The sequence below is a fragment of the Marmota flaviventris genome, chromosome 2, assembly GCF_047511675.1.
Source record: "Marmota flaviventris isolate mMarFla1 chromosome 2, mMarFla1.hap1, whole genome shotgun sequence".
In the NCBI taxonomy this organism is placed as follows: Eukaryota; Metazoa; Chordata; class Mammalia; order Rodentia; family Sciuridae; genus Marmota; species Marmota flaviventris.
In genome coordinates this window covers 93,593,145-93,608,267 of record NC_092499.1, presented here as the reverse complement: position 1 = coordinate 93,608,267, position 15,123 = coordinate 93,593,145, and the positions used below count along the sequence as shown (strand labels likewise).

At 36.6% G+C, this 15,123-nt stretch overlaps 1 protein-coding gene across 2 annotated transcripts in view; it reads left to right on the top strand.

Annotated features, from left to right (window-relative positions):
- Positions 1-4,987, top strand: part of Slc30a4 (solute carrier family 30 member 4) — a 29,982-nt gene extending 24,995 nt beyond the window's left edge. For both annotated transcript variants that reach the window (XM_034637305.2, XM_027926101.2), the window contains one exon: positions 616-4,987. In XM_034637305.2, coding sequence (XP_034493196.1) covers positions 616-770 — 155 coding nt within the window. In that variant the 3' untranslated portion in view covers positions 771-4,987. The remainder of the gene's footprint in view (positions 1-615) is intronic.
- Positions 4,988-15,123: the final 10,136 nt, after the last annotated feature.

Below are 15,123 nucleotides of genomic sequence, written 5' to 3'. Positions count from 1 at the left end.
TAATGGACTTCTATCTTTGGAATTAAACATCTGAGCTTATAATTAAGAAGACTTTTCTGATGAAAAGATTGAAGGGAAGAGTGAGGCTCTTCAAATGGTTAAGTTGCAGGTCAATATTGATGGCAGAAAAAGAATTTTTCTCTCCTTTTTTCCCCCCAGTTCTGATTCCTCTTATGAATTTTTTTTTCCTTTAAGATAAGACATCATATATTGGTCTTTACCTTCAGATCATAGGTGTTAAGTATATTTACCATGCTTTTTTCTTTTTTCTAGAAAAGCTAGGTTCTTGTGTTTTTTATGTGTCTTTTCACAATTGATGCTTTTAATTTTGTATCAAAATAATACATGCATGTGGTTTATTTTTTTAAGTATCTTTTAATGTCAAGCTTATAACTGATATCTGATATTCTTTCTCTACCTGAGAATGGACTGAAGAGATTGGAATAATAAGAAGCCATTCAGGATATGCAAACTGACTTACTTATTTAACGAATAGTTTAGAGTGGTAACACTAAAACTAGTAAAAATTTGTTAATGTTGTTTTTTCCCCATATCTTATTCATTAATGTTTAACTATGTACAATGAATAGTAATAATATTTTCTTGACATTGCAGTTCCTGGAAGTTCATCTAAATGGGAGGAAGTACAATCCAAAGCAAAGCATTTATTATTGAACACATTTGGCATGTATAAATGTACTATTCAGCTTCAGAGTTACAGACAAGAAGTAAACAGAACTTGTGCAGATTGTCAGAATTCCAGTCCCTGATTTTTTATGTTTTGGGGTTTACTGCCTTATTTATCCTGCAGTCACAGACTTGAGAGCAATAAATGCAAACCTAAATGAGAAAATGGAATCCCTGACAGCTGTGTCCATATCAACCACCAGTCTCTCAAAACAATCACTCCAGCCTGACAATGGGAGTCTCTGTTTAATGGTAAAATGAGACTTTGCCATGATTTTAGGATGAAGATGTTTCCCATATACTGTTTACAGAATGAGATGTAATTCTACAGATACCTCATAGAAGACAATCCAAGACCATACTTCATTAATTTGACAAAGTACACATCTTAAAGGAAGCATCAGAATCAGTATTTGCATTTAAAAATACTTTTTAAAGGCCACTTTATATCAAGCCAGTGCTAGCAAACTAAGTTGTTGTTTTGTTTGTTTTGTTTTTTATTATGTAATCTTGACATCCAGCTTCTGGAATTGCTGCTGTCTTTATACAGAAATTATTTCTCAACATATTTCAGAAAGTACTACTAATTGTCCAGAATGGAATAAGCATGTATTCCTAAGTGTTTCAGAAACATTTTATTTCACAAATAAGTCTTAATGTTATTGTTATACTTTATAAACAACTTTTTCCAGATATTACCAGGCTTTGAATCTCAAAGTTAACATTTTTGATTATTTGTAATCTTATCAGAACCAAATCTTTACATATTGTGATCACTGTCATTAAATTACTTAGGAAATATTTTCAGTAGAATTCTGAATGGCAGAAATTAGTCTTAAACTTAGATTACCATATGATTATTTAAAACAAAGAAGCAAGAATGGGGTGTGGAGTTTCAGATTTACGTCTTCCCAAAATCACTTTTTGGTTTTAGAATTGACATAAGGACAGCAAAAGACTGCAAAATCTAAGTAATGATTCTCTGCCTATTTAAGGACTGTCAACATTTTATACAGTTTGCTTGGTAGCTTGGTTTCTGTCCCCATTCCAGGTTATCTGTATTGTCCTTTCAGGGTAACTGTAGAGGGCTGAAGTTCAGTTTGTAATGCCCACTATGTAGATTAACTACTACTCCAGAGAGAATGTCTTCTTTATGTCAGAGGTTAGAGATTCTCAATGGAATCCAGAAATTCCAAGATATAATTTTGAAGTTTTCTAATATCATACCAGAAAGGTTCCGAGGTTCAGGAGGAAATACTACTTTAAGAAAACAAAAAGTAAAAGGTTTTTGACCTTATGTGTGTCAGTGTTTATTAAAACACTGGGATAGGGATGGGCACTGAATCTGTGTTGGAAAGAGACAGCATAAACATTTCCAAACTGAAGACAATGTAATTGGCAACAGATGTATTAAAGTGGCAGCTGTGAATATTCATGTTTCATTTTGTAGCCATTGGTTTTGAGATTATCTTTACTTACATTTGAAGTCCTTTTTCAAGGGGGACACTTTCTTATACTATAACCAAGTATAAGTATAATACTTATACTTGGTTATCTTATAACCAAGAATAGTTATACTTCTTGGCTCCCCAGAAAATCAAAGTAAAGTAACAATGTACTAGGCAAGTTGTGAAGTAAAACTTTAAATAGGTGTACAGATGACTTATAATATAAATGAAGAACAGGAAATAGAGTTCATTTTCATTAAACCTAAAATAAGACAACCTGTATTTACCTTAAAGATTGTTGGGAATTTATGGTATCATAAAAGGGTTGATGATACCTAATAAAATTCAGTAGGTCTTGTTGAATTGAATTGTTATTGCAATCCATTAGAAAACTTATTTGAGCTTCAAAAATTTTAGAAGAATATAAACTTTAAGTCAAAATACTCTCACATAATAGAAGTAACAATAAATGAGAGCCATTTCAGTGAACACCTGGGCATTTATGGGATTTTAGGTATCTAGAAGAGAAAAGAAACAATACACATTATATACTAATAATTTTCCCATATCTACAGAGCTTGTTTTTTTGTAAATTTTTCTTTATCTTATATGGCTTTTCATATCAGTCTGTTCCCTAAAACATTATTTGATAAAACAGTCTAAAATCCATTTGAGTATTGAAAAGGACCCTTTTGTAAAATGCAGACTTTTGTAAATTTTAATTACTGTGTTTTGCTTAAAGTAAGGTACACATGAAGTTTCCTGTGCTTTGTCTTTGTAAAGACTTTATTGGTTTCCTGTGCTTTGTATTGTACTTTACTTGGTCTGCAAGATTTGAGAATTGATAGATTTCACTTTTTGTAAGTTGACAAAACCCACAGTAGAGGACATTAACTTAGCTGTTGTGACCAAGGACTGCACAGCTTCTAACAAAGAGCTTTGGTTTGGTCTCTCCTTCACCTGTTGAGCTACAACCACACTGGTGGTTATGCTTCTCAGCTAAACTCTCAAAGAGCTCTCTGTTGCCCTGTGAAACACAGGGGCCGAGTTGAACAGACACATAGCATTAGTAATTTTGTATTGGAAAAATGGGTTACAAGGCATAACAGATCACAATGTAACAACTTGGCAGTTCTTCACAATTACATGTTCTAATTAATATTTGCAAATATCTGAGTTACTTGTGTATGTTGTGTATGTTAACCTATGTTTCACAACTCTGGCCAGATGCAGCCCTTTGATTTGTTTTAGGAAAAGACCTTTTGCTTCTCTAATGATCTTGCTGTTTTAAGAAATATAATGGGAGTGCAGTTGAACAAGTCATATTTTAGAGGACTTTGATATGCAGAACTAGAAGCTGATGTAATTTCTACATACATTTCCATTAGCTATACCTTATGTAATATGAGCACAGATCTTTCACAACTATAGCTCCTGTCAGTATTGTTTGCCAAATCACTGGATTTCTTGTTTTACTGTTTGTTTTCAACTTTGGGTGCTTTATTTCCATTCTCTACAACTAAGTTTCTTGCTCTTATGAGTCTCAGTGTTCTCTCTTTTGAACCCAGGTGTCCCAGGTGACAGTATTTATCTTTCTAAAATCTTCTCAGACATGGTCAAGATCCAGTACTTGAGCTTCTCTCTCATTATAATGTGATGAAAAACATTTTTTAGAGACAAGGCACTACTTAGACATGTGTTTCTAGGTGGGAAGGAATCTTTTTTTTTTTTTTTAGTAGCTGATTTTTACTGATTCATAGAGCAAGTGTTATGGACAGACTACACCATACAACCAGCTGTGAAGATAATTGCCAACAAGACTCTGGGTTGTGTTTCTCAACCACCCACTCTCAACATAGAGATAATAATTTGATTCTGAAACAAGCACAGTTCAGCTAAACTTGTTTTCTTTTTTGCATTTGTATTTATCATAATGAATGAGATGTTCTTACAGAATTGAATCCCTTTGAAATAAAGTTTTAGGCAATTTGCTCTTGACTGTCTTATATATAGTAAATTTAAAGTTACAGGATGTGTCCCTAGGTATAAGATTGGTTCATTTGATTCAGTTTGTCTTTGAACCAAGCATAGTCATAAACGAACAGTAACAGCTCATTATATGCTTGTATGAAGGGGATGCTCAGGATAACTAAGCTTAATATCACTATAGCCAAAATACTGTTTCCAGACCCTAATTCCAGATCTATCATGTGAATCCTATCAAGATTGATTTACAGATTGCCAATCAGGTATATTGTTTTTTGTTGTTAGTGGGAGCATGCAAATTTGAAGAAATTGTGTGGGAGTTTTTCAGTGTTTAATTGTGTGAGTGCACTTAGACCAGCTAGTTTGAGTTCTCATCTGCCGACAAAGGGTTTTAGCTGCTCTTCCAGTCACATTGTCAGGACCAACAAACATTTCCTAACTTTTGTTAAGATTGCAAAACATTTATGGAGACTTTCCCAGGTAAATCTAAGACAGTGTCCATTTAAATAGTGCAATTCAGAATATTTTTAAATACAACACAAAATTGAAATGTGCCAGTATATCAGCTTTCCACCTGAAAGATACTGTACATTTGGAAAGTTTATGCTTCTCAAATCAATGTTATTTAATAAGCCATATCACGTTTTAAGAAATTGTATATACTTTTCCATACGCCCCTTCAGAAACCAGGTATTTTGCATATGATTGATTTTAGAAAGATTTTGAAGCTGGGGTTTATTCATGTAATTAAGATCAAAGTATATGTATATGTATATGTACTGTATTTGGAATTTTCAAATCGGAATTTCTTATACATTTATTAAATAAAGTGTTGTTTTGCCATGTGGTTTATTAAAAACTGAAAATATCCAGTCCCTTAAATTTTTGTTTTCTCCATTAATTAATGTTTGTGGGCCTTAAAACATATTCTTAACAGGAAAAATATTGGAAAATACATTTTATCTAATTTTATAATCTCAGAGTGCATTGCCCTCTTAAATTTTTAGGAAATAACCAACTGAGAGAGGTGAGGGGAGGGGAGGGGGGATAGGAAGGGCAGCAGAATACAACAGACACTAGTATGGCTGTATGTATAAACGTGGCTGTATAACCAATGTGATCCTGCAATCTGTACACGTGGAAAAATAAGAATTCATACCCCATTTGAATCAAATATACGATATGTCAAGATCATTGTATTGTCTTGAGCAACTAATAAAAAAAAAGAAAAGAAAATTTAAGAAATAAACCCCCAAAAAAAGTCTTCCAGAGGATTAAAAGAGATTTTTAAAAGAATCTTTTGCTTGCTGTTAGTCACTCGTAATGCCCTTCCAATCCCAGAAACATTGGCAGAAAGGAAGGGCGGAAGCCGCTGTGAAAATCTGAGTGGTTGAGGGCCTTCAAGAAGTCTGATCAGAGTAACAGTGTGGTCCAGGGGTGAGCAAACTCCCTCACAAGCCAAATCTTGTATGCAGCTTGTTTTGTGTGACCCAAAAGCTAAAAATGCTTTTTACATTTTTAAACTCTTTTGTAATGTAGAGTAATATGTGAAAATTGTGTGAACTTTAAAGAAATAATAACGCTAAGTAATAAAGTGTCATTGGAAATCAGGAAACTTGTCCAATTACGTATAGTCCATGGCAGCTTTCATGTGACTGTGGCATAGTTGAGTAGTTGTGACAATATAAAATATTTACTATTTGGAACTTTGTAGGGGAAAGTATGCTATCCCTTGTGTAGTGTGTTTTGTACCATTTTAAGGCTAAAACACTACTTATGGATGCAGTAAACTCTTCTGGAACCCACTTGGAATTTTCTGTGACTGGTGAATATGAGGCCAGTTGAGTTACCAGAGGGTCTTTTCTTTCCTTGACCTTTTTTATTTTTTATCTCCCTTTGGGTTTGGGCAGAAATCATAGCAGATAAGTTGCATTGATAAATACTGACATATTACAAATTATTTGATTATCTAGTTAACTATTTCAATTTTGATGTGTCATTTTTTGGTCTGTGTCAGATGTTAAATTCTAATTTGGGGTAACAGTTTTAGAAGTTATTATTTATGCTAGACTTTCAGCTTTAATATACTAGCAGACTATATAGAAGTCATTTTAACTATGTTTCCATTATAAATGCTATAAGCTGTGAAATAAGACTAAGCATAAGTAGGAAGTGTGAAGCCTTATGACTAAATATAATCTCTATATGAGTCATGTGTTTTAAGATTAGGAGGTTAAAAATCCAGCCTCAGTGAAATATCACCAAAGATATAATTTTCAAGCAACATTCTGGCTTAACAAGCACATTCACGTGACTTTTACAGAACATTATAAACGGCAGAGTTTTGCCCATGGGTATTACCCAATAAACACAAAAAATGATACTTTAGTTACCAAATAGTTTCCCTGTCTCCTGTCCTAGATTTTGCAGGCATTAGTTCTGGTTTGATTTTTAAATTCTTGTTATCCGTTTTTCACTTGCCAGATTCTACATACTGTTTTTTTTTTTTTTCTCCAAAATATATTGAGTTGTTTTTTGGTAAGATTGTGTGTGTGTGTGTGTGTGTGTGTGTGTGTGTGTGTATTTTTAAGTAGGAAGTATTTAGAGACCTCTTTTTTTTTTTTTAATTTTATTTATTTATTTATTTATTTTAGGCGGACATAACATCTTTGTTTGAGACCTCTTAAAAGCAAGGGTAGCCCTAGAGAAAGGTAGACCACCTCTGCTCTCCAAACTTTTCTAGGATTTGCAGATCTGACCCCAGCCTATTCTTCCATCTTTCCTGTATTTCCTTTCCAGAAGAAACCTGCTAACAGCTTAATTGATGACAGGGATAATTGGCTCTGAACAGTAATCCCAGTGAATGTTTGGCCTCAGGGCATGAAGAAGGGCTTGGGTGAAGAAGGGCCTGACCTCCTTCACTTATCTATAGTGTTCACCTATGAAGGCTGCAGCACTAGTTCCAAAAGGACCTTATTTGGTTTACAGCTTGAATTGAATTTCAGCATTATTAGAACACAAGCCCATTTCATCCTCCCTTTGTTTCTTTATGTAAGAATATTTTCCAAAGCCCAGGATATTTTTTAAACCTAAAATTAAGTGTTATATAACATACAGTGCATTGATCATTGATATATATATTTGGTTCTAGAAGCATTTCTCTAAGATACCATGATACTAAAATTGGGATATCTCAAAAAGCAGGTTCACTTGGTTGGAAATGTTATTTTCTAAAGTGGATGGGGACTATTTCCAGATGTCATCCATTTTACAATCATTCAACTAACACTTAGTCTTTGAAGGCCACCTCCCTGCCACTGAACATACTATTAAATAGAACACAAAATAGCATGGGTTTTTAGAGTTAAACAGGAAATAACACTATGTCTTTGGAGGCATTTGGGGCCATACCCTCAACCCTATAGATAAAAGATTACATTTTCTCCCATTAGGGATGACTTCAGAAACTGTAACTTGTAGGATAAAAAGTCCATTCTCTTAATAATGATGTATAAGGTCCTAATCTCGTCTCTGCTTGCCCTACCACCCAGAGGCTACATTCTCTCTCCATCACAATATCCTGTCTCCCATGTGTCATCCATGCAAAACTATAATGAGCTTTTGGAAATCATTGTTAGCATTTATTAAGCCTTTTCTGTATTCTAGACTCTGTGCTGTATACTTTATATATATTTTTTTTTTATTTAACCCTCATGACAGTACTGCAAAAAACATTATAATCCTTACCAGGAGATATTAGATGAATTGCCAAAGTCATATAAATAGAATTGTAATGCAGGAACAGAAGGCCACATATAACTTTTAAATATAATTAGTAATGTAATTTGGGGCCCAGTAGAGACTCATATAGTTAAAATCACAACCAAGTTTTAGAAAACATGTATAAAAGTAATGGAAGGTAGTAATTTAGGAGCACTCAACTTTACAGAATTACATGCATGTTTAGGGGGAAAAAAAAAGGAAAGAGGAAACAAAAGTTTACTGTTTCTTGAGTCTTAGGGAGGGGCCACCAGAATAGTCAGGTCCTAGTGTCCCTTTCTCTCTTCATTCAGCCCTCACAACCAAACTACAGGGGTGGGCTCCTCCAAGCCTTTCCTCTGAAGCTGCCTGCCCACTGAAGGCTGCCTGGATGTTGCAACCACACTGGTCTTGTCTGTGATGAGGAGGAGCAGTTTGATGTTACAAATGCACTCACTGGTTATAGCAGTCCCCCAAATCTTAAATCAATGCACACATAGTTTTGGGAAAGGGAAGGGAAGATATCAAGAAGATGGGGCTGTACCTAAAATTGGGCCATCCCCTAGACAGGGTAGAGACAAAAAGAAACAACTCAGAAATGCTGCATAGAGAATGTGAACCCATAGGAAACAAAGCAAAAAAGCATAAGCCTCTGGTAATTCACAGAAATGTCCAGGAAGGTATCACACTTCCCACGAGTCACAGAATTAGAGGTTAAAGTTGATCTCATCTTGGTTGGGGAGTGGGTAAGATCCAGTTGATATCTGTGTTAGTTATAAGATAGCTCCAAACCACATAGATGTTTTCCTTATGAGATAGCACACAATGGTACAGACTTGGAAAAAGCCCTGGTTCCACCCTGACACTCTCACCCCAGTGAGACTTTAAAAATGTACTGAACTTCCCTGTGCTTCAGTTTCTCCACCTAAAAATGGGAACAATAATTGTCCCTTCCTAATATAACTTTTAAAAGGATTAAAATTTATAAGGTAAAGTGCTGAGAATACACAAAACTCAAATGTCATTACTACAAGTTTTTTTTTTTCTGAAAAGTACTCAGTATTTTTTCACTTGACTATTTGAGCATTCCCAGACGTGCAGCTCCCAGAACAAGACAAATATTTTTATCCTGTTTCTTTGCCCCCTTCTTTACCTGGAGGATCCTCCCCCTATATTCTTTAGCTCACTAAAAGCAACTCCTTCTTAAGGACTCTACTCCAAAAGCATCATCTCCAAGAAAGTTTTCTTGTTCTCTCTGTGTGAATCAGGAGCCCCTGCTCTGTGCCTACCTCTATTGGTTGATCACCATGGAGTGCCACCAGTTTGATTACCCAGAAGCCCCCAGGTAGAGCCTTGATCTTGTCTTAGAATCTCCAGTGTGGGAATCACAAGAGGGCTGGGTGAATATTCTTGCAATAGAAAACTAAACATTCATTAAATATCTATACACAGGAATTTTTTTAAAGAAACCTAAGAGTTCAACACTATCATGGCCCTAACCTCTTTCACATCATGTAACTTATTTTATAACTACTCTCCTATGAAAACATTCTAGGTTGACTATCTCACAATTGCAAAAAAACTGGTATTTATACTTCAGGTATGTGTAGTTGTACTATACCTTTATGGTTGTCTTCTTTCTTTCTTTAAGAATACCACAAAAATTAGACACTTTGCTGAAACATCCCAGACAATTACATACTGAATTGCAGTTAAATTGGTATTAATGCCCAGCAGTTGTTACCACCTAAAAGAAAGTGATCACCTCTTTCTGAGCCCAGTGGTAGCACTGAGCTGGTTCTTGACAATTTTAAGCTTGCTGATGACAGCATGTTTGTTTTTACAAAAGACTCTTTTTTAAAAGAGAAACTAATAAAGTGACTATTTTTGGCTTGAAAATGAAAAACAACTCATACTATTTTCAAAATACTGATGGAATTTAAAATCATTAATCTTCGTTCTCATTGTTGAAACATTTTGCCCCGTATATACAAATATTGAAATAAGAGGCAGAAGGACTGGTTCTGGTCCCAGTTTTGCTAGGTGTGTCTCATTGGACAAGTTACTGCTTTGCAAGGCCATAGCCTGTCTGTTTAGCAACAACAATAATCACACTGGACTTGTCGCACATGCTAAGCAGTGTTTTAAGAGCTTTTTGGGTATTAACTTAGTGAATCCTTCCAAACAGTCCTATGAGTTATTATTATACCAGTTATACAGATGAGGGAACAGAGGCAGAGAAAGGTTAACTAACTCACCCAGTGTTAGCTAATAAGTAGCAGAGCTAGGATTCCATTCCAAATGGTCTGGGCTTCAGCATCCACACTCAGACCGGATTAGAGCCAGGACTGACCTTATCAATTATCTAGTGCAGTGTTGCATGAGGTTCTCAGAGGGCCACCAGCATGTGGGGGGGCCACTCCAGGTCTCAGTAAGAAGCCTTCCTGGCCAGCTGTGTGGGTGGGGACAGATGAGAAGGAGGAGGGGCATGGCAGGAATGTGCCTACTGTACCAATGACTGCTCTGCTGGATGTACTAGAACTGCCAGAGCCTTTGTCACTTTTTTTTTTTTTTTCAAACAAAGACCCCAAGGGAGTTATGGTCCTATTACCTCCTCTCCGAACACTTTGTTGGTGAGACAATCAGGAGAGCGAGCCTGGTGCAATGCAAAGGAGAGGGTTTGGATTCAGCATTCGGGGGTTCAATTTTATCTCTGCTTTCTTAATAGCAGTGTGATCTTGGCAAGGTGGGCAAGGATCTAAACCTCTCTAAGCCCTTTTCTTGAATTGTGCAAGAGAATAGAACCCTACATCTCACAGGTTGCTTTAGAAATTCACTAAAATAACGAGCATAAAACATTTAACAGTGCTTGATACTCTTTATCTCTTTCTTCCATTCTTTACACCATGATTGAGAAATTGTGAGTGTTCCTATTAGACACATCTAATTAACTTAGTCTAATTCAGGTAGATTCCCTCAGTAGGCATTAATCTAAGGAAGAAAATAAACAACTGGTATCATGAGTCATTTCATACTTATCAGTTTCTCCTAGGTGGAGAAGAACTGGCCCTGGGTTTGAATCCAGGTTTGGCGAGTTGTAACCTTGAGTAAGTTACTCGACTTCTTTGAGTTCAGCTTTTTCACTGGTAAAGTGGGGGTGATGATATTGTCTGACCTCACCAACTTATGAGAATGGAATGAGATGGTGCATGCAGAATGCATAGCATCCGTTAGGTATTCAACAAATGGTGGCTGCAGCTGTCATTATTCTCATTTTGGTTTCTTGAGCTTCACTGGCCTCACTAGAAGTTTTCCAGATAGCCTACAAACAGGTTCAAAGTCACAGACTTGAATATGCAAGTAGGATGCAAGATCTGTTTCACAAGTGAGTCATTCATAACTATCCCAGCACAGAACATGCTGTCAGCTCAGGAATGACGTACCATCACAGCCCCTTCCTTGTCCTCCTACCTAAAAGCCTGTGACTGGGGCACTTCTGGGGAATGTGTCCCAGAGCAGAATTCAATCTGTCACCAAAAGAAGGACCTAAAATTCTTAAGAACCCTCTTGGTTCAATACACCCACATCCATAAGTTATGGCCTAAAAATAGTTTTTCTCTAGAGAGAGATATAATTAGAGATGTGTCTATGTCATGTCACCGTGACAGAATGAGAGCTCCAATTGCTTCAAGTTCCCATAAGTTGAATCTTCCCCTTTGTGCCCCCACCATGTCCCCAGGACAGGCACAACTAGTACTAGCACAGCACGTGTCCTTGCTCTCCTGTCCCTTTCATGGTAAGTGCCCCCCACCCACTTACACTGAGTTAACCCCAGCCTCCAAACCCACCACTGCCTCCCTGGACCTCTCATTCTTGCAGAGTGTCTCCATAGAAAAAGTAGAGTCTTTTTTTTAAATATGTTTTTTACTGATTTTTTAAAAAATAAATGACAGCAGAATGCATTACAATTCTTATTACAAATATACAGCACAATTTTTCATATCTCTGGTTGTATACAAAGTATGTTGACACCAATTCATGTCTTCATACATGTACTTTGGATAATGATGTCCATCGCATTCCACCATCCTTGCTAACTCCCTGCCCTCTCCCTTTCCCTCCCACCCCCTGCCCTATCTAAAGTTCATCTATTCCTCCCATGCTCCCCCTCCCTACCCTACTATGAATCAACCTCCTTATATCAGAGAAAACATTCGGCATTTGTTTTGGGGGGGATTGCCTAATTTCACTTAACATTATCTTCTCCAACACCATCTTTTTACCTGCAAATGCCATGATTTTATTCTCTTTTATTGCTGAGTAAAATTACATTGTATATATGCCACTTTTTTTTTATCCATTCATCTACTGAAGGGCATCTAGATTGGTTCCATGATTTAGCTATTGCAAATTGTGCTGCTATAAACATTGATGAGGCTGTGTCTCTGTAGTATGCTGTTTTTAAGTCCTTTGGGTATAGACCGAGGAGAGGGATAGCTGGGTCAAATGGTGGTTCCATTCCCAGATTTCCAAGGAATCTCCATACTGCTTTCCATATTGGCTGCACCAGTATGCAGTCCCACCAGCAGTGTATGAGTGTACCTTTCTCCCCACATCCTCATCAACACTTATTGTTGTAGCTGCCATTCTGACTGGAGTGAGATGATATCTTAGAGAAGTTTTGATTTGCATTTCTCTAATTGCTAGAGATGATGCATGTTTTTTTTCATATTTTGTTGATTGATTGTATATCCTCTTCTGAAAAGTGTCTGTTCAGGTCCTTGGCCCATTTATTGATTGGGTTATTTGTGGGTTTTTTGGTGCTTAGCTAGAGATTAGTACTCTATCTGATGTGTGAGGGTTAAAAATTTGCTCCCAGTATGTGGGCTGTCTGTTCACCTCACAGATTGTTTCTTTTGCTGAGAAGAAACTTTCTAGTTTCTTGCGCTATAGGAGGCTTATTAAGGACATTGGGGCCTAATCCCACATGATGAAGATTAGGGCTAATGAAAAAGTAGAGTCTTTAATCCATTCCCCAACCCATCCCCAGACAACTACAGACCCACTTTCAGGTATAATAGATTAGATTGCATTTTAACAATTTTATATAAGTGAAAACAGGCAGTATTTACTCTTTTTGATCCCTCACCCAGTCCCAAACCCTTTCTGGGGCTATCTCAACTGCCTAAACAGAGGTGAACTACTGCACTTTATAGTCACATTGGCTTCTTCTTCCCATTTCTCAGTGGACTTCAGCATTGAGTACACCCATGGCCCAACAAAGTGAGTCCAGTAGAGTACAAGCACTTTAAGGATGAGGTGCATGTCCATCTTACCCCATCCCATCCTTAATGTCTAACACAACGCATGGTACAAAGTTGGCCTCAATCTTTGCTCAATTTGATGAGTGAAAAAATTCAGATTTTAGAAAAGAAGTGGAAGTCTCTCCTTGGTACAGAATCATTGGAGTAATGGCATTTGCAGGTAAATGGATGGCGTTGGAGAAGATAATGCTAAGTGAAGTTATCCAATCCCAAAAAAACAAATGCCAAATGTTTTTTCTGATATAAGGAGGCTGATTCATAGTGGGGTAGGGAACGGGGAGCATGGGAGGATTAGACAAACTCTAGATAGGGCAGAGGGGTGGGGGGGAAAGGGAAGGGCAGGGGGTTAGAAATGATGGTGAAATGTGATGAACATCATTATCCAATGTACATGTATGAAGACACGAATTGGTGTGAATATACTTTATATACAACTAGAGATATGAAAAATGTGCTCTATATGTAATGCATTCCACTATCATATATTTAAAAAATCAATAAATATACTTTAGAATTCTGCTGTCCACTATGGCAGCCACTAGCTACATTTTTCCTTTTAAGTTAAAATTAATTAAAATCTAATTTTACTCTATGATTCAGCCATTGCATTCTCAGTTATGTACTCAAGGAAAGTGAAAGCATATGTCCACACAAAAACTAGTATAATAATGTTCACAGCAACTTTATTTACAATGATTAAAAACTGGGGGGAAAAACACATATTCATCCACAAACAAATGAATAAACAGTGGTATTTCCACAAAATGGAATACTACAGGACAAAATAAAGGGATGAACTATTGATACATACAATATAGATAAATCTTAGAATAATTGTTCTGGGCAAAAATGGCAGACCAAAAAGGGTAAATACTATCTGTTTCCACTTAAATAAAATTGTTAAAATGCAATCTAATCTATTATGACTGAAAGTGGGTCTATAGTTGTCTGGGGATGGGTCAGGGCATGGATTACAAAGATGCAGGAGGGAACTACTTTTGAGGGTCACGAATATGTTCATTGTCTTGATTGTGGTGGGAGTTTATAGTTATATATGTATCTACGAAGACTTATCAAGTTGTTCCCTTTAAATATCTGTAGGGTCTCATATGTCAATTAAAAACAAGAGCAAAAAGAAAACAGTAAATTTTAAAATTTCAGTTCTTCAGTTGCCTGAGTTAACATTTCAAACCCTCAAGAGCCCCATGTGGCTGGTAGCTGCTATATTGGACAACAGGGATAGAGAACATTTACATCACTGTAGAAAGTTCTGTTTGATAGTGTTGATCTAGAATCATAGAAAATCAGCCACAAGGACCTCAGAAGACATCTGCACCACCCTCCTTCCAAGCATAAATCTTCCCAAATCCCAAGCTATGACCTTGTATCCGAATAAGCCCTGGGCCACAGCATGCTCAGCCCCAGGGGCTCACCTGGCTGCCTGGCCTTGAAGTTCTGCCCTCTGAACTCATCGACACTCTCCTCTATATTCCATCTTCTCTCCTCTGAGATTCCTTCCTTTTCACATCAAAATACCTTAAGTCTCATCCATGCTAAGAGAAGAGCAAACTAAGCCAACTTACCCCTGACTTTACCTCTGACTACTGCTCTTCTTCCATCCTGCCCTGCATGGGCAAAGCCCCTTTCACCCCTAAATTTATTGCACTTTGGATTTCACTGCTTCCCCTGGACCAAAAAGTACTCTTCTAAATAACAAAACTATTAGACATGATTCTGTCCTTTAAGTTACCAGATATTTCTATATTTTCTATCCTATTAAGTTACTAGATGCTTCTACATTTTCAATAGATAAACCTTCATATGGTTCAAAAATCAAAGCAATATAAAAATTCAGCAAGTCCGCTCCAATTGTCCCCACTGTCTCTCCCCAATAAGTAAGCATATGTATTAGCTTCTTA